General features: G+C 35.9%; 1 protein-coding gene across 5 annotated transcripts in view; it reads left to right on the plus strand.

Moving 5' to 3' along the window:
* Positions 1 to 21362, plus strand: part of HMCN1 (hemicentin 1) — a 454750-nt gene that overhangs the window by 211056 nt on the left and 222332 nt on the right. For all 5 annotated transcript variants that reach the window (XM_015447093.4, XM_015447120.4, XM_005540243.5 and 2 more), the window contains 4 exons: positions 5181 to 5322; positions 6438 to 6565; positions 8803 to 8916; positions 13647 to 13805. In XM_015447093.4, the coding sequence (XP_015302579.3) occupies positions 5181 to 5322; positions 6438 to 6565; positions 8803 to 8916; positions 13647 to 13805 (543 nt within the window). The remainder of the gene's footprint in view (positions 1 to 5180; positions 5323 to 6437; positions 6566 to 8802; positions 8917 to 13646; positions 13806 to 21362) is intronic.

Here is a 21362-nt window from a genome sequence, read left to right on the forward strand (position 1 = left end):
TACAGTGGCTGCTTAATTTTCAAATGCTTATATTGCTTCTGAGTAAAGCTTACATAAGTGTGGGAGAGAAGGGGAAGTTTTTACATATATAGTAGGAGTTTAAGGTTTTAAGATTGTTTTCCTATTTATCTGACAACATAAATAGTTTTCTGTTGATTCCACTGGTTGTTCCCTTATGAGGAGGATTTTTAAGGCTGGGGACCAACCCAGGAGTCCTTGTTCAATTTGAGTATATTTAGTGTGTAGCTGACGTCTCCTCCGTAATCACATGTTGTGACATAGAAATCAAAGTGCCAGACAAAGCCTCATTTTCTCCTTGATGTTATTTCTGTATGAACATGAGAAGTATTAATTTGTGTTCTGTGGTATCAGGAAAGGGTAGATGTCTGTCATTAATTAGGCCATGTCACCAGAGAGAACATTGCAACAAAAAAGGAAATATTTCTCAAGATGGTTGATGAAGTCAGTATTTAATGATGAGAATTACTTCACTAAGTATGAAAATAATATTATAACCACATGCTTGTTATATTATCATACTCTTTTTAACATGTGCCACGTGACATGGTAAGTAGCACGCTTTTTCCATCAGTAAAACAGAGGAAAAAATCTAATTTTATCTATTTTATTGAAATTTGTAGTAAATTTTAAGTATCTAGAAATATTTCAGATTTCAGAAGAATTAAATAAGATATAACAAATATTGTTTTTAAATAGGATATATAATCTTTTTTTTTGAGACAGGGTCTCATTCACATCTAAGCTGGAGTTCAGTGGTGCAATCTTGGCTCACTGCAACTTTTGGCTCACTGCAACATTCAGCTCACTGCAACCTCTGCCTCCTGGGCCGAGGTGATCCTCCTACCTCAGTCTGCCAAGTAGTAGCTGGGACTACAGGTGTGCACCACTATGCCAGGCTAATTTTTGTATTTTTAGTAGAGAGAGGTTTTTACCCTGTTGCTCAGGCTGGTCTTGAACTCCTGGGTTCAAGTGATCCCCCCACCTTGGCCTCCCAAAATGCTGGGATTACAGGCGTGAGCCACCGTGCACAGGCTGAAATAGGGTATATAATCTAAATGGAGTATGTAAGTGTGAGGATTGTGTTGATCAACTTTCATTTGTAAATGTCTAGATAGTACATATGCACAGATGTATTTTAAATGCTATAGTACTTTATTTGGTCATTCTTTGTCACACTTTGCTATATAGAGGAATACTACTAATAATAGCAAAAGTTACATCATGCCTACTACATGCCAGGCATTGTTCTAAGTGTTTTATGTATATTAACCTAGCTAATCCATAATAATGCCATGAGGTAGGTACTATTATTTCCCATTAAGTTACGGACAGAAACCATGGAGCAAGCAATGTCTGCATTTGAATTCCAGCTCCACCTTTGAGTGACTGGGCAAATTATTTAAGCATTTTGAGTCATAGTTTATTTGTAAAATGGCAGTAACACTTACTATATAGTGTTAGTGTGGAAAATAAATGATTGGTCTAGAGTTAGATACCTGGCATGTAATAGGCACTGACTGAAGGAAAGCACCACTTTCCTATTTCAATGAACTGACTACTAGAAAGAGATTTAGTTCCTAATTTTGCATAATATACTTTATAGTGTCTGTAAGATCTTTGAAGACATAAAGTATCTGAAACATAGTCAGTACTCAGTAATGTTTGTTGGCTGAAAAAATGAAAACACATAGAAATTTGCCCAAGTATTCTAAATATACTAGTGGTGATAAATATTGCTAATTGTGACTTAGGTAATTAAATCATTTGCAATATCTAATTAATTTGTTGGTGGTAATTAAATAACCTTAAATAAAAAGTCCTTAGATATTTTCTCTGAGAAATTTCCTACCGGAGGCTTAAGAGCAACAAATCAGACCCAGCTGACAGGAAATATGTCTCCTGAGCTTGAAGATAGTGTTGGCAGTTTCCAAGAGAATTAGGTGAGATTTTTTCTTCCCTAGTCTTTGTAGGCAGTGAGATAGCTGTTTTCATGGCCGCTTACACTTCATTTTTGCAAATCTTACCATTAATAGTGTATTAAGATACCCAATTCTTAAAGTAGTGTTGGTTTTTATTTTATATTTATATTTAATTCTTCTAAATTATTGATAGGAAATTACAAAAACATGTATTTTGCTTTTGTTATAATTAAAAAATAAAAAGCAAATTAATACCTTGCCACTTACTAGAGTGCTGTGTTCCCAATGCTTTGGCTATCAAAAGCAAGTTGTTCTTGATGATGATGGTGTTGGTTGCTCATGGTGGTGGTGGTGATGATAATGGTGATAATGATGATGATGGTGATATGAGATTGGAAATCTCAAGTAAAAATGGATTACTTCTCTCCAAAACCTAAAATTGAACTCCGGACTTATAAATCCAACATTAGTACTATGTATTTTTCCTATCCGAATGGGGTTTTACATTGCAAATAAAGAGATGCAGATTCAGTTTGTTAGTTGGCAAATGATGTTACTCCGTTGATGGAGTTGAACTGTGGTTCTTCACTTCCATGTTCTTGCTCCATTGAAACTATTTCATTAAAGTAAGGAGGTTTTTCTAGGAATTAAAAAATTAGCAGTTGAAGTAACTATAGTGAGATCTATTATATCATTATTTAACCTGATTAAGTAAAGGCTAATTCATTTTGACCATTTTTATTCAACTGTTATTTGGTGGAAATCTAATTTTGCTCCTCTGAATTTGTTCATGTTCTTTCTAAGTATCTTATCAGCAGGAATATTCTTTTTTTTTTTTAATTTAATTTTATTTATTTATTTATTTTTTGTGAGGAGTTTCACTCTTGTTGCCCAGGCTGGAGTGCAGTGGCATGATCTTGGCTCACTGCAACCTCCACCTCCCAGGTTCAAGCGATTCTCCTGCCTCAGCCTCCTGAGTAGCTGGGATTACAGGCATATGCCACCACGCCTGGCTAAGTTTTGTATTTTTAGTAGAGACCGAGTTTCTCCGTGTTGGTCAGGCTGGTCTCAAACTCTCAAACTCAGGTGATCCACCGGCCTCTGCCTCCCAAAGCATTGGGATTATAGGCGTGAGCCACCATGCCCAGCAATCAGCAGGAATGTTCTAAGGGAATGGTAAATTTCTCACCTCCTGTGGTATGATGTCATCCCATCTGTGTGTTGCACACAGACTTATTTCATGACCCTGAGTAGCACCCTATATCCAGGCTGTATTTGCTCAATGACCTCTTAGCTCTCTGCATCCTGGTTTGGGTAACTGGCTTATTTTTACTTTGATATCTGAACTACAGAGCCTACCAGTGGGATTCTTGCTGGGAGAGATGCCAGGCCTTTTCTGGCAGACTATGTTGGAAGACACCAAGTTTGGACAAAAATTCTGAGAGTTTCTTGAATCTTTGCAGCAATTCCATGTCAATAGCTAGACACGAGAAACATTTTAGGAAGATGGGAATGAATAAATGTGCATTTCAATAAATTCCAAAGAGAAAGAACTGTTCATTTTTTCCCCCTTATCCCCTGAAGATTATCTGCAACATCCCTACAGCATGTGCAGTCCTTCAGAATTTCAGAATTGATGGACTCCAGATGGAATCACAATTTGAACTTACTGGCCATAGTCAGTCTGCCCTTGACCTCACACATTTCTCTAGCCCTATGCTCACCAACAAGAATCCGTGGAATAATGGGGCTATCAACCAAATTCATGGACTGGAAAAAATCCTGCAAACATTAACTTCAAAGACTAGATCATAATTTGAAAAACACAATGTAAATAGGAAAAAAAGAGGAGGGGGACAATTGTAAGCTGCTAGCAATTAGGCACTAATTAACTTCCTTCAGTTGTGTAGCTGCTGCCACCCAGCAGTACCATTTGTATCTCTTTCACATGTATAGAGATTCCCCAAGCTAATGGTTCCTTAATGAAACTAAGCCACAATTTGCAGACCAACTTACAGGAAAGATATATCATAAATATATTCACATCTAACTGACTAACTGAATTCCTCAATTTTATTTATAGTAAAAACCAAATTAAATGGAAAGCAGACAGCATGCCTGTTAGAGTCATCTGTGTGTCCCTGCAAGTTAGCACAGTGCCTGGCACATAATAATTGTGCAAAAAACAGATGTCATTGAATGAATTTATTTATTTCTGTTAATACTCATGAAATCTGACTGTTTCAAACACTGGAAATTAATTTACTTTTGTTTACCTTATTGAGTGGTGGATATTTACATTAGGAGTTACTTAATATCTCTTTGATGGTACCTTCTTTGAAGATTAATTCTTATTGTGTAGCAACATAGATGTAAAACATGTAATCTATTAAGACAAATATATCAACATCCCAGAATTATCTCAGAGAATTGTTTTCTTTTTGATGATAAATTCCTGATTTAGTGTTTCATTTTCAAAAGTCATTTTCCTGTCATAGAAGTGTAATGAAACAGAAAGTTTGAATAACTGATATTTTTTGTTAAGTTGAGGTCCTGTGGATGCACGGACATGAGTCAAATGACCAGTGTAGCAGGATCTTGGGAGGGACTGGCAGAGATTACAATTCAGAGCCAGGTTACAGTTGAGGAAACTGCATTCCATCAAAAGTTTTAAGTGTCTTTTATATACAAGCCACTGCATGATATACAAGGGATGTTAAACGCTATAGAATGTAATAGAATATGGAATAATATGAGTACATGGTTTCTGACCTTAACAAAGTTACGATCAAATAAATAAAAATAGAAAGATCAAGTTGAACAAAGCAGACAGCATAGTCAGGACAAGCTGTGGCTCCAATCCTACATTCGTTGTCTAGAAAGAGCCAAAAGTTCTATCTAGAGACTTTGCCTTGGAACAGGTTCATAGAGAAGTATCAGATTAGTGGCACAAACTGTAGGTTGGCTAGGGGAAGCAAGCCAGCAAGGGGCTTCATGGTAACCAGTGGAAACACAACAATATAACATCGGGATCAAATTCATTTAACTTTCAAAGAGAGTTTACTTCCTTTGTTTTCATTACCACTGGTTTCTTTCCTGACATATCTATGATGTGGGTCATCCATAGAGGAAGGCAATGAAGGTGTGGTGATGAAAAACCTACAAATCTGCTAACATAGGAAGCTTCTAACATCAAGATAAATTGGCAATTTTTCTACATACATATACTTTTATTTGCAGAACCACCCAAAGTCACTGTGATGCCCAAGAATCAGTCTTTCACAGGAGGGTCTGAGGTCTCCATCATGTGTTCTGCGACAGGTTATCCCAAACCAAAGATCGCCTGGACCGTTAATGATATGTTTATTGTGGGTTCACACAGGTACTGGGTTTGTATCATGTTCTTTGTTTTTATTGAGTGAGGAAAACTGATGAGACTTCTAGACCAAACTAATATGACCAAATCCCTAATATTAAGGGAAGTTTGACCAACATACGTAGCTTTACATTTTCTAAACAGGCTGTGAATGTCAAAAAATAATATAAATGATGACTTTATAAAGTTTGAGGTTATTAAGTCTTGAATTCGATAGCTGGGACCAAGTGCTTCCCAATACTTTGAGTTGCAAACATAGCACCAAAACAGTTAGTTTAACTTGAGTAATTGAAATGAGGATAATAAACTTTTTGTGAGGTAAAATAACATATAGTTTTAACAAATCCATTAAAGACATTGTCCTGGATTTAAGAGAAGAGAGAGATCAAGAACAGACCAGTAGCTCTAATTAAAATGTGTACAGACATTCTTTGTAATTACTTCCATTTTTGCCAAACTATTGTGGGAAGTATTTAATTCCACTGGGTGCTTTTTAAAGGCATTGAATCCACTCATGCTCCTAGAGTATAATAAACACGTGGAATATAAACAACAAAGTATCCAGCCATGGGGCTTCCATTACTCTGGGTTTGGCAGTGAAGAAGTCATAGGTATTATCCAGCAAGTTGAGTCAGAGTCTATTCCTAGACTCCTCACAGACTCACTATGTGACATGAGACATTACATCTCTGGAGTTTTCATTTTGAAGAACCGTCTAGTATAGCAATTCACCACATGGAGCAAGATTGCCTGGGTGCAAATTCCAGTTCTTCCATTTACTAACTCTGGCTTTGGGTGAGTTCTGTAACTTCTTTGCTCACCTGTAAAACAGAGATATTCATAGTATTTAACTCATTAGGGTATTAGGAAAATTTTAGATGTAAATAAAAGTAAAGTTTCTAGAGCAGTGACTGGCATGTATCCAACAGTGGGTACATGATATTATTATTATTATTATTGCATTTCCGCTTATAAAATAATGATGTTAACCATTTCTGCAATCAACACCAAAAATATAACTCTAAAACATTTGAAAATATTTTAAAGGAAAGCACTGTATTATCTTGATATTACTATTATGGTATTTTCAATTTTATATTCTTTTTGTTTTTTATTCATAGGTATAGGATGACCTCAGATGGTACCTTATTTATCAAAAATGCAGGTCCCAAAGATGCAGGGATCTATGGTTGCCTAGCGAGTAATTCAGCTGGAACAGATAAACAGAGTTCTACTCTCAGATACATTGGCAAGTATAATCACTTTAAAAGGCAATTAAAATAGGATGAATATCACATCAAGCAATGCAAAAGTACTGTTTTGAAAAATTAATATTAGTATTGTATACATAGTATTATACTTTATTCATTTCACACACTGATTGGAGCAAACATTGTAAATAATTTAAGTTAAAATTTCATAGAGTGAAAAGCTTCATTAGTCAACAGAAATCAAGGAAGCTTCCAGGTTAATGGAATAATTTCATATTGTCCACAAAGTTCTGTCTTTCCACTGTTCATCTGTTCTCTGCAATATTTTACTTTTAAATTAATAAATTCTATATCCTTTCTAGCTTAACTTCCATTTTATAATTTCTACTTATATTCAAAACTGTATATAATATAATTTTTACTTTTTATCTTCAATTTCCCCCTCCAAACTTAAACATTTATTGGAAGCGTACTCTATGAAAATTATCCTATAGAATATTTCTATTTAATTTTGTCTTTCTTAGTCAAGTAAAGGATAAAGGTGTCATATACTCAGATCCAGGTTATAAATTGTGAATAATCAATTGCTAGCAATCCACCCTTTCATTCATTCTTATTCAGTCTCATTCATAGTAAGATAATGAAACTGTCAGTAGAGAAGAAAGGATTCAAAAGAGATAATAAAAATAGAGAATTGTACTTGAAGGTATAGGTGAGGGAGAGAACAAAAATGTCACAAGTATTGAATTGAGAGTCTAGAAAGAAGTGGTCTCATTTATAGAAATAAAGAAGGCACATGGTGAATACGTTTAGATGGAAAGTGAGCTCAGATTTGGAGATAAGTGAATTAAAAACGTTCACAGAATACCCCAGTGTAGAGGGAAAAACAGTTGGGAATGTGGAACAAGTGACTGAAACCGAATTCTACTTCCATTGTGAAAACAAATTTTGGTTCATTCACATAGAAGCCTTAATGTTAAACATTTATTTTAACTTATTAAGCACCTCTAGAGATGCAGCATGCAAACTGCTGTGCTGGAGACTGTGGAGTGTAAAATTTTAAAAATGTATGTCATGTAGCCTTTACTTTTCAAGAATTTACACAATGGGGGTGGATATATATAGGAATATAACAAGGCAGACAGACAAATACTACAGTGGGAGGTTGGCAGAGGGGAAGATTAATTCAGACTGAGGAATTAGCAAAGATTTCTCAAATGAGACAGGATTTAGGCTCAGTCTGGAGGAATGAGTGGGATTTGAAGGATTGTGGCAAAGGGCATTTTACAAAGAGGAAATAGCTTTGGGAAAGGCAAAGAAGATAGAAAAGTAAAATTCTGTTGTGTTTTGGACTATCAGTGAAGCTCTGTACCTTGTGATAAGTGAGGAAGTGTAACGGAGGGTAAGGCTAAAAAAAAAAAGCTATGCACCCATTTATGATTTTTGAAAGAGATTCTATGGAATTTTGAAAGCAGTGGGAATCACTGAAGGTATTCTAGCAGAAAAATTACATGATCTGTGAGAAGTTAACTTAGCTTTGTTTAAAAATACCTCAGCTGAAGCTAGGAAGTCCTAAAATATCTCGTTAAGACAAAATGTGTGAGTAAACTGAACCATTAGGCAAGCAAGTGAAGCAAACAGAGTGAAGAAGAGAAATTTAGAGAATGTCTGTATTTAGCATCACAGGAAAAAGAAGGGTCAAAACCAGGACTCTTTTTTGTAAATGCAAATTTTAGGCTTGGACTGCAAATATCTTCCTGTAGTTAGACATGAATATCCTTAAAATGATGTAGAAAATGTTAACAAATTCATCTACAGTTATATCATCCTCAAGTCTTAATTTAGCTGTCGGTCTTACCATTATCCCTCTTTTGACTATATTTTTCTTAGAATTATTCCTCTCTCTGTTCTTGTAGTATTGTTTCTCTAAGATGTATTCTGATTTCTAAGATGTTTCTTTCCTTAAATAACTCTTTTTCTTAAAGAACTTTCAATTAGTTTTGTAATTTTTTTGGAGTTTGTTTTATCATAATTATTTTTTGTTTTAGTCATTTTTTTTCCTGATATAATTTCTGTGACCTTGATAAGTGATCTTTTTATCACATATACATATGTGCATGTGCATTACAAGAGTTTCTTTTGATTTATAAATATTGAAATGGCCACAAGCACATAAATTCTGATAGATTTTTAAATTGGTTCATTTAGTAAACATAAACAAAACCCATCTGGTCTTGTGCTAAATGTTGGCTATTTGCGTGTTTGTTTTTTTCAGAAGCCCCTAAGTTGATAGTAGTTCAGAGCGAGCTCCTGGTTGCCCTTGGGGATATAACCGTTATGGAATGCAAAACCTCTGGTATTCCTCCACCTCAAGTTAAATGGTTCAAAGGTACATTTCTTCAGTATGTTTGTGTCTGGTTCACTTAGTTTTGTTTTCTTTTTTAAAAAATGATTTGTTAAAACTTTGTGTTGGTGTGTGACTTAGCAGCCCCATAAAATGTGTTTATGATCTCACTGGAGACAATAGTTCAAAATGCTCAACTCTGAATTTCAGGATTTGACATCTGGTATGGATTACAGGACTGTGAAAATCAAAGCAGGAAAAGTTCGCCTTTGCTAATCCAGCTGAACATTCTCTTTATTAGTTTAGGATTGTTTCCTGAAGAAAATTATCCAAGAATACTCAGTTCACATTTAAAATAACTCCACTGATTTTAGTTCACTTTTCTTAGAGATGATGGCTCTCACTATTAAAAAGTTTTCTAGATTCACAAGGGCACTTTCTATAAAGTGTTCAACTAAAGATACACATTGAAGCTTACAGATAGTTGAAAGACAAATGTATTTATTGATAGGTCAGCTACATCATACATGGTAAATGCTTGTCTCAATTATAGAAATTATCTTTCTATAGTTGTATCATAAAGATTGCACCTCTGTGATTCCATAATGAAATAATAGTTATATGCCACTTGACCTTGATGAGAATACACTTGGATCCTGGTTCAGGCTCAGATGCTGACAGTAGATATCTGTGTAAAAAGCCCTGCTTCTGCTTCTGTTTCAGTTCTTCCAATTACGGGAAAAAGGAAAAAAGTCCTGCAAACACCCTAACAGGGAGGTTGCTAGGATTATTGAGATACTGTTTGCAAAATACTTTTTAATCTTCAGATGAAAAGTGTTAAATAATACAAAACACTATTGTTATGATTCTGTTTGTTAAATCACAAACATTTCCATAGCAACAGGTTGATGTCATAATCACAAAATTAGGAATTCACCTCAAGTTCAAACTCTTAGGGAACATGAGGTGAAAAAGAAAGGCTTTATGTAGAAAATAAATAGTTTTAAATAATATAAATCAAAAGCAAGGTGGAAGCTAGGAAGTAATGCCATTTTCCTGGTTGTCCATACTGAAAGGATTTGTAGTTTTCATGTTTTCTCTGATAAGGCATTTCTGAATTTGCTCCTTAATCAGGTTTATATTGGTTAACATAAACTAATTTTACTTTCTTAAAATACTTAAATTTTTGAATTGCCAAAGAAATAATACCGATTTCAAATTTACATTATAATTAAATATATCAAGAAAATATGTTATAGAGATAGTATTTCTTTATTTTAAATGTCATTCAATAGTTTATCATGAAAATAAAAATTCAAAAAAGTAATGGTAATGCCAACTTCTATATACGTGTATATAGCAGAATCTCACAAAAAGTATTTTATTCTCCCAAACTGGGACTGTGCTCCTGAATCAATTAGTCTTCATGCCTGTCTTAAACCCACAAATAGCTTGGAAACTAAAGAGGAGATAGAGAACTATGTACCCACCACATGAGAGATTCTAGAATTTACTCTCCGTTCCTTCTGTCAACTATAGATATTACTACTCAGTGAGTTCAATAATATATCATTTTGCTGTCCAAGTTATGAACCAACAGAGATAGAATATGGGCATTTGATACATTGTAAGACGTGTTCCCTGGGTTCATCAATAATAGGCAGAGCTGCCCTGACCTCCAGGATCAGGTCAACTAACATACCCTCCTAAGTCACAGGCAGACAATTTATGCATAAACAGAGCAGAGTTAGGAAGACCAAGAACAAATCTAGGGGACAAACTCCTGTGAATGCAAACTGGCCTCAAAATGGAGGGGGTTAGGAGCAGGTGGGCTTTCCAGTCCCATCTCTGCTGAGAACAAGACACCAGGAAGGTTGGGAAAATGCTACCTTATGGAAACCATAGGGGTGAGGAGGAAGAGTTCCTGCCTTCACCATAAGAATCTGTTTTTCCTCATACCTTCCTTGAGGTGATTCTGATTGAATAAAGTATGTGTTTGAAAGAAAAAAATGAACAAACTGTATTCCAGTCAGACCATCAGAGAAAAGGAATTCCATAAGCACAAATGCTCTCTGAAATTTTAAATCTTTTATTTTTAGAAATGAGCAACATAAAGTGGATTCAAAGGAAAATCAAAACAATATTGAAATCTTATAAAAAGAACATGTATGGTAAAATATTAAAGAAATTAGATTTATTCATTTAGAGCTGTTGTTCTTAAAATGTGTTTTGGAGACTTCCCACAATTGTTTTAGGGGATTCATGAGATCAAAACTATTTTCATAATAATACTAAGATGTTGCCTTTTTCATTCTTATTGTCTCAAAAGTGAATAATGGAGTTTCTAGAGGCTATGTGATATCCAATAGAGTCAGTGGAGAAGCAAATGTGAGCTTCGGCCGTCTTGTATTATGCTACATGAGAGATTATAGAGATTTGCAAAAATGGGAAACACTGCCACTCTTCTCACTAAATTTCTCATGTTTTGAAAATACAATTTTAAAAATATAATCATTATACTAAAATGTCAGGCATTTATTAAAAATAAGTGAATGCATATTTTTAAATATCTCAGTTTTATTTGTAAAATGATATATATATGTGTGTATATATATAGTATAGATAAATATAATCTACATAAAAATTCACCAGGGTACCCATTAATTTTTAAGAGTACACTTAAGAAGTTTTTAAACAAACGTTTTTGATAACTACTTACTTATCAATTATTTGAAAGGATCTTATACCAGAGATAATGATCTGTCCTTTAGTCTTTATATCCACAGAAGCCAGGATTGAATTTAAACTACAGCAAAAAGAGAACTCTCCTCAGTGGTAATGACTGTTAATCCTAGAATATATTGTCAGTAAAGTTTATATATTTTACTATGTATAAGATTCTTCTGGTCTTACCTAATATTAAAAGTAAATAGGCCGGGCGTGGTGGCTCACGCCTGTAATCCCAGGATTTTGGGAGGCTGACGTGGGCGGATCATGAGGTCAGGAGATCAAGACCATCCTGGCTAACACAGTGAAACCCCGTCTCTGCTAAAAAATGCAAAAAAATTAGCCGGACGTGGTGGCGGGCACCTGTAGTCCCTGTTACTCAGGAGGCTGGGGCAGGAAAATGGCATGAACCCAGGAGGCGGAGCTTGCAGTGAGCTGAGATTGTGCCACTGGACTCCAACCTCGTGGACAGAGTAAGACTCCATCTCAAAAAAAAAAAAAAAAAAAAAAAGAAAAAAAAAGTAACTAATCACTATTTTACTTCCATCTGAAAGGTTCTGTATTTATAGCTCCTCAATAATTTGATGAGTAACTTTTCAGTAGAAATCAGGAAAGGAGAATCTATCAAAATGTGATTAAAATAGAAACTTAATTGAACTAATGTTTTCCAATTTATATTTTGTTTCTTGACTGCTATTCTTTAAACATTTTTATTCTGATAGAAAGCTACTAGAAAAAAAAGGTCTTTATCCTGTTAATGTCCTCTGACACTTACAGAAGATATATAAGGGAAAAGTAAATTTCAAAAATCTGAATGCATTTTAGTCCAAACATTTTAATAGTTGATGAACAGTGGGGTCACATTGCATCCTCCCATGGTGTGAGGAAAGTTTATGTCAACATCATCTGCTTTTATTTATAAAAATTTCTCAGAGGCACATCAACACAGCTTTAGTTACTGCTCTCATTTTCACGTGGTATGTAGTAGCAGCTTAAAAGGATGATTGAGGTTTTAAATATTGGAATGCTGAAAAATACTTTGTTTTAGGCACTGACAGTTGGTTGCTGATGTAATTTTTTTTTTCAAATTTAGACCTCTCGTGACCTCCTTGCCTTTGAAAATTACATAAATGGAAAGGGAATTGTCCATTTGGTGCCCCGAGTCTGTTGACTATTGCTGTTTGCAGTGTCCTAGAGAATTTTAGTACTAGCTCCTGAGTTGTGTTTGCTTCTTAGAAGCTAAGACAGTTACTTCCATGGTCCTCAGGCCAAGGTCAGATGGCTGGTGTATGACATTTTGGAGAATACCTTTTCAGGCTTGACATCTGGGAATACTATGAAACTCTAAGAACAATGGCTCTCAAAGCTCCTGGAAGTTTTTAAGATCCTGACATGTTTGATGTCACCCTTTACAAAAACAAACAAAAGAGATGTGGACACTGAGCTGGCACTAAACATCCAGTATTATGTACAGTACTATGTATTTTTTTATGATAGTGGTCATCCTGATTAATTCCATTCTTTGGAAAGGAGATGCCCTGGAGGAGGAGGAGGGGGAGCATAAGGAAAAGCCTAACATAAATCATAGCTTTGTTGAGGCATCTTCTGCCTTCAAATAAAAGTCATTCTCGGGAAATTCAAGGCACTGGTCATTAGCTGAAATAAAATTCCTCTGGTCTCTCAAAACATCTACTGAGTAACCAAATGCATCCTGCCACAAAGATGGTAGAAACCTCCTTTCAACCTTCATTTCCGCACTCCCTTCTTACCTAAGCCTTGGTTGTGACTCCCAGGCTTTCCCAGTTCTAGCTTCAAAGAGCTCCTTATTTTTTATTTAGTTGCACATACAGATATAAATAGAAAATATTCATACACAGTTTATTACAGGTCTGGATTTTAGACTGTAGAAAGTGTCTTTGTTGTGCCAAACACTTGTGTTTAAAAACTTTGCAATCAACTTTATTCAGAAGTTTTGAAATTAAACCAATAACTGCATAAACAATTTTAATACTTTAGTATTTAATATTCTCCCCTTTGTTTTGACCTAGGAGATCTTGAGTTGAGGCCCTCAACATTCCTCGTTATTGACCCTCTCTTGGGACTTTTGAAGATTCAAGAAACACAAGATCTGGATGCTGGTGATTATACCTGTGTAGCCATCAATGAGGCTGGAAGAGCAACTGGCAAGATAACTCTGGATGTTGGCTGTAAGCCTCCAGATCTTACAGGCCAATTTGTTTTGAAATTGATCTGTTATTTTTCATGTTTAATAACCTTGAAATGATTTGGTAGAATTATTCATCAGAATGGCAAAATTAGAGGGTGTATTTCAGATTAATATCATAACAGTAGTTGGCATTTACAAGGTGCTTTCTTTCTTTCTTTTTTTTTTTTTTTTTTTGATACAGAGTCTCACTCTCACCCAGGCTGGAGTGCAGTGGTGCTATCTCGGCTCACTGTAACCTCTGCACCCCATGTTCAAGCAATTCTCCTGCCTCAGCCTCCTGAGTAGTTGATATTGCAGGCGCCTGCCACCATGCCCAGCTTTTTTTTTTTTCTATTTTTAGTAGAGGCAGGGTTTCACCATGTTGGCCAGGCTGGTCTTGAACTCCTGACCTCGTGATCCACCTGCCTCAGCCTCCCAAAGTGCTGAGATTACAAGCGTGAGCCACTGCACCGGGCCACTTTCTATGTACCATTTGCTATGTCAAAAACTTTTATATGGAGAGATCCTAAAATTATCTCCTTTTTATAGATAAGGAAACTGAGGCTTATAAAGGCTAAGCAACTTGATCAGGGTTACAGAGTTAGGGAGGGGCAGAACCTGGATATTTGAACTCAAGTTGCCATTTCCCTACCAAGAGTCATCCATTCTGCCACCAAATTTCTAAGTATCAACATTTGGAGGCCAGCAATTCTACTTTGGCCCTAGACCACAGTTTGAAGATGTTGATGACAGCAAAGGTATCAGATTGTGCTTTTACTTAAAAAAAATCCAATAGTAATTACTCTTCAGTGTATAAAATAAAGTACTACAAAAACATGTCAATCATAAAATGAAGATACAGTGCATGCAAGGCAACCAATATATGGGTTACTCAAGAAGTTTGGTCCTCCCTTCTTTTTTTTTTTTTTTTTTTTTTTTTTGAGACGGAGTCTTGCTCTGTCGCCCAGGCTGGGGTGCAGTGGCCGGATCTCAGCTCACTGCAAGCTCCACCTCCCGGGTTTACGCCATTCTCCTGCCTCAGCCTCCTGAGTAGCTGGGACTACAGGCGCCCGCCACCTCGCCCGGCTAGTTTTTTGTATTTTTTAGTAGAGATGGGGTTTCACCGTGTTAGCCAGGATGGTCTCGATCTCCTGACCTCGTGATCCACCCGTCTCGGCCTCCCAAAGTGCTGGGATTACAGGCTTGAGCCACCGCGCCCGGCCGGTCCTCCCTTCTTTTTGTCTACCTAATGTCTCTCTTAAAGAATAAATACCTTCACATTGTGGTCAGATATAACAGAGTTCACTTTGTATGAAATGTAATCTGGCATTTAATTTTTAAGACAATTTAACATTTGTGTCACTTAGAACTTATAAAATACGACATTGCATTCAATTTTCCTATATTTTCACTTGTATATGATGATATTATTCATGCCAGACTGTTTTTGTAAAGCCAAAGTTAGAACTGTAAAGAAAATGCTTTTTGTTTTTCTTAGAATACAGTAACACAAAACATTTTAGTTCTACTGTTTTAAGTCTTTCAATGAAAATTATGCCCTGCTAAACTTGATATTTGTTTCGTGTAAGCTAAATTTTTGCTTTCTGGGATCTTTTATGATCCCCTTGCCCCTGAGCTGTCTGGTGAACACTCTGCATTCTTAGTGATTATGCTCTGGGGGAGAATCAACAAAGCTGGAAATGACCACAAAGACCACTATAGAATCTGTCTAGGACACTGTAAGACGTGTTTGAACCATGACTAAACTCTGTGGTTATTAAGAAAAATGCCTTGAAAATAAGATTGGAACCTTTGGGTGGAGGGTAGCTCTGAATCTACTAGCCAGCAGGATGTAAAACACAGTAAAGCTTTTAGAAATATAAGGCCCAAATAAAGAGGGTCACTACATAGAGAATTCTTGTTTACAAGAAATATACTGAGTACAACATTTTAATTCTCAACATTTTCTAGTTCTCCTTCTACCTCCTTCCTGCACAGATATTTTATGTTTATTCAACATTCTGTTAGACTTGTCTAGCTCTAGAAGAAGAAACAGTTTCAGTAATTTTTCCCAGCAAAAAGGTAATTGCACCCTCAGTCCCCTGAAAGTTTGTAGAAATCCTAAGAATCTTTTGCACAGGCTTCTTTGCTTACTTGCTGCCTTCTTGATAATCCCTTTTAGCTTCTGGAATTTCCAGATTCCTTCTTCTGTCCAGTGATACACCATATAAGGGTTCACGCTATCTGTACTGGGGTGACTTGCATTGGATTAGGAAACATCCTAACAAATGTTTCATATTTATACTTTATTTCTTGAACAGAAGTGAATTTTGTTTTATCTTCACTTATACTCGAAATCTTCATTCCCCGTGACCCTTTCTAAAACAATGGCTTTTTCAACTTTTATTCCAGTAATTGTCCTGACAGAACCATCAACATAAGCCAAATTATTTGTTTATTGTAACCTTGACCATTGTTCACAATTGCCAAAAAACTTAGTATTAAAGTCAGTACCATTCATGTTTCTGTTTTGCATTAACTATTACCATATTCGCTGTTAGATCTTTCTCATTGTAGCTCACAATGTTAGGAGTTGCTTCATTTTTGAGGTTTGCTTGTCATCGATGCTACCTTAGCTTCTTACCTACTGCCTGGTCTTCTCATTTGCCTTGTTTTGTGATACCAGTACATATATTCTTTGACCTTCAGCTTGTTTTCTTGAATAACAAAGGTTGAATAGACCTTGTCTGTTCACATCACACTGTGGTTACATATTCTAGCAGATGTAATATGTAAATGCCAAGAACCATGCAAATCACAGTTGTAGTGATAATTACAGTTATCACTATTAGGTTTAAAGGTAAACACACATGAAATCAAAACTTTCCCCAGAACTTATATAGTGGTTAAGTAAGTGGTGGACTCTGACAGAGAATGGGTTTTCTGCCTAACTTTTCTCATCTATAAAATAATGATCTAAGTGGTACCTACCTCATTGGTTGGTTGTAAAGATAAAACGAGATATCATCATAACATACACCTAGCATATCAGCTGCTATTGCTGTTCCCCTAAAGCTGTTTAATGAAACATGTATCATGTAAATGAATATTAACTTCACACCTTAAGTGGCCATTATGATTCTTTGAACCTTGAAAAATCATATGGAAATGCCTATATAACAACAGCTTAGTATTTAAGATTGAGCATTGGGATTTTAATGTGAAAGTCACTGTTTCAGCTTAACTTTTTAAAGAAAGGGCTTGACACAAGTTAAGTATTAAGCTTAGTAGTGCATAAAATTGTTCATTTGAGTTCCAAAACCATTGGGCATAAATGTAAGTAGCTTATGACTTAGGAAGAAAAACATGCTTTTATCCATATCATTTGAACTTTCAGGTTGTTTTTGTGGGCATATTACTTCATATCAACAATACTAGATCAAAAAAATAATGAAAAGGCTATTTAATATGATTTTTGAGTTCTAGCTTCTTGTAGTGAATGCCCTTTTTTCTATTACTTATTATCATGGTTTTAAATTATGGACATTTCAGGTCAACAGGGAAAGTTACCAATTATTTTTATCCTTTGTAAAAAGGGATAGTGAATTGTGAAGTCATTTGGAAGGAAAGAGGACTGGCTACATCAAACAAAAAGTTGGCTTAGCAGTGATTTTATTTGTAGCATTCCATACCACACAGGGTTTGAGTCTTAGACTGTGGTTTCATGCTTTGTGGTTTGGTGGAACCAAAACAATGTGTCCAGTCATTTTAGGAAAGAAAATCTCTGACTAAAATAATGCAAGAGTCACCATATGGAGTACATATATTTAATTGTCCCTAAGGGAACTAGAATAATTTTATGGAATAATTTTTGGAGCAAGATGGTCAATCTGTTTCTGATTTTTGTATTTGCAGAATAATGTGTGTACACAACCATATCTATATGTAAGTTACAGAAAAGTTATACTGTGGCATTAACCCTGTGCAGATCTCAAGATGCTTGCAAACAAATACTTAGGATCTCAGAGGATCAAACATCATCCTAACAGACTCTATGAAGAAGAAGCCAAAATTGAAATTAACCATTGATACATTAAACTAACCACAGAAATTAACCTAGATATATTAAACTGCAGTTGAGAGTAAGTTAACTCTACAATTTTTTTATTTTTTATTTATTTATTTTTTTTTTGAGATGGAGTCTTGCTATGCCACCCAGGCTGGAGTGCAGTGGCCGGATCTCAGCTCACTGCAAGCTCCGCCTCCCGGGTTCACGCCATTCTCCTGCCTCAGCCTCCCGAGTAGCTGGGACTACAGGCGCCCACCACCTCGCCCAGCTAGTTTTTTGTATTTTTTAGTAGAGACGGGGTTTCACTGTATTAGCCAGGATGGTCTTGATCTCCTGACCTCATGATCCGCCCGTCTCGGCCTCCCAAAGTGCTGGGATTACAGGCTTGAGCCACTGCGCCCGGCCTTACAATATTTTTAATGAAAGTTTATATCTGAATGATTATTATATACTAAATGATTAGTAAAGATCATCTCTTTTAACAACATAAGGTAGGAAATGTTATGCCTTTCTTGTTGATAGGGATATTTTAACTGGAGGAGGTAAAATCATTTTCTCAAGCTTAGAGTTGCCATTTGAAGCCACTTAGTGTGCTCTTCACCTCTCTAAGCAAACAGCCTCCTCTGTAGAAGCACCATACATGGTAGTACACTCACTGCTGTTCTCCTTTCCCTTAGTTTCATTAATGTATTTACCATCTACCCACTGTAATTCACTTGGAGTTCATGTTGGCTACATTCAGGAGTAGGAAGTATTTAAAAAGCTGCTTGGCTGTGTTAGGAGTTGCTTCATTTTTGAGGTTTGCTTGCCATTGATGCTGCCTTGGCTGCTTACCTAGTGCCTGGTATTCTCATTTGCGTTGTTTTGTGATACCAGTACATATATTCTTTGACCTTGTGCTTGTTTTGTGCATGATGCTGTTCTCAAAGCTGCTTTTATGACGGATGACTTCTCCGGTCTTAATTGAGTTTTGTTGGTACAGGTTGAGGTTTGCTTACCCTTTTTTATTCCAGTTTGCTCTTGGCTTTCTTAGTTCTGAAAATTGAAATCTGCCATCATTTTCACTGATGCCTGTGTTGTAATGTGTCAGTAAACTGGGTTTTCTTCCAAGTACTTGGTTGATTCCAGGCTTCTGCATATCTTCATGCTGTTCTGGAATTTATTTTCTGTCCATCACTGCATTTACCTGCCCATACTCTGAGCCTAACGTATCTGGAAACTTTTAAACTTAACTTCCATTTTTCAGAACAGCCACCTGCTTTAGAATAAATGACTTCCATTTATCCAGAGAAAAGTAACTAGGTCTTAGACACTTTGTATATTAGTCTGTTCTCACACTGCTATAAAGAAATCCCAAAGACTGGGTAATTTATGAAGAAAAGAGGTTTAATTGGTTCACCGTTCTGCAGGCTCCACAGAAGGCATGGCTAGGGAGGACTCAGGAAACTTAAAATCATGGCAGAAGGCAAAAGGGAAGCAGGCACATCTTACATGGCCAGAGCAGAAGGAATAGAGCAAAGGCGGAGGTGCTACACACTTTTAAATCACCAGATCTCATGAGAATTCACTCACTATCCCGAGAACATCAAGGGGGCAATCTGCCCCCATGATCCAATCACCTCCCACCAGGTCCCTCCTCCAAAATTGGGGATTACAATTCGACATGAGATTTGGGCAGAGACACAGATCCAAACCATATCACTTAGAATAAGCAAGCTATGAGCTATTCTATTAACTATGTTTGAAATATGTTTATTTTGCCTATTATTTTTATAAGTCAAATTCCCATATAGATGGATTAAGAAAAATATAAACACTGATACACCATTTATTTATAAAATCATATTGTTCAATTGTGGTATTTAACCTAATTTAATTTGTTTGGGTTCAATAAATAAATAAGAGGGCTTCTGAAATTGCCATGTGAAAGTTCAATGTACTGGGTCAAGGTTGTTATATACACTTATGCACCAGACACACACACACACAAACACACACTGGGTTATTACTGAAGTGTTGTCATACTGATTCAAAAATTCATTCACAAATATCCAGTGGCCATGAATAACGCACAAAGTACTATGTTAGCTGCTGTAAAAGATAAAAATACGGTTACAAATATAAACTCTCTAGGAAATAAAAAACAAACATAGTATAACAACAGGTTGAATGTGGTGATTGCTATGAGAATGGTAGAGAGTGAGTTCTCTGAAACTTTAGAGAGGGAAGAAATCATGCTCATCTCAACTGGTAAGAGATGGCGTCATAGAGGAGGGGGCCTTTTAAACCAGATTAAAAGATTGCCAATATTTCAACAGCTAGAGATCAATAGCAGACATTACACTTATGGGAGTTGGTAATAACAAGGTACTGATAAGAGAAAGGTCAGTCCTTGTTTGGAGAAGAACAAGGGATGCTGATTGCCCTGGTAGTAACATTTATAAGGGGAAATAATAGGAGATGAGGCTGCAGAGTTGGAGGAGGTTCTTTAACCTATGCTAAAAACCACTAATGCTGCTGAAGAGACAACTGTACATCAAATCCAGAATTCCCATGGGAAGACAAGTGATCTCTGTAAGAATATTTATGAGCCTCCTAACTAGTATGACTATGAGTAGTTGTGAGAAGCCATAGAAAAGGGGAAGTTAATATAATAGCAAAGAATGGTGACTCCAAAGTTGAATTGACTTGGCTTTTAATCCTGCTTCCGTAATTCAACTCCATGTGACACTTAGCAAATTAGCTATCTGTGTTTCAGTTTCTTCATCTATAACATCAGAGTAATAACAATATCTACCCCATAGAGATATTGTGAAGATTAAATGAGATAAATGATGGACAGCACTTAACACAACCTCTGACTCTGTAAGTGATAATTATCACTTCTAACCAAGATTTAACCTTGACTTTATCAAGGAGCCTTCCCTAGGGTACACCTCTTAGAGTCCTGTATGAGCAGGTTTCATCCATTGCCTCCAGAAGTACCCTCTGTAGTTCTCCTTACCTGATGTCTCATCACCCATAAGTTTCCAGGATGTATTGAGAGCCTTATCTATTTGAACTTGCTGACAGTATCCTCCCTAAACAGGATTCCTATGTTTGCCAAGATGTGCCTCTGATGTATTTCTATGTCTTCCTCCCTGATCTCTGTGGTTACCTGAATTATGTGGATATCTGTAGCCTCTTATCTATACTTTTTATAGTTTCTGAATCATTTCTTAATTCTGTCTAAGACATTAAACTCTCCCTATTCTCTTTTTATCAAATACTACATTCTGTTACTTTAATTTGTATTATTTATTCTCAAATTTAAATTTCTCTAATTCAAAAATGTGAAAGGTATGAGAAGCAAGAATATGATCTTGAACAAGGATATAATTTAGGAGTAAACAGTGTTAGCTTGTTATATAGTGATTATGAAAGAATGAACTCTGGTATAAATTAATTTAAAAATTCAACCAAAGGAGCAAGTTATGGAAAGTGTCAAAA

This window comes from Macaca fascicularis, chromosome 1, assembly GCF_037993035.2.
Source record: "Macaca fascicularis isolate 582-1 chromosome 1, T2T-MFA8v1.1".
NCBI lineage: Eukaryota > Metazoa > Chordata > Mammalia > Primates > Cercopithecidae > Macaca > Macaca fascicularis.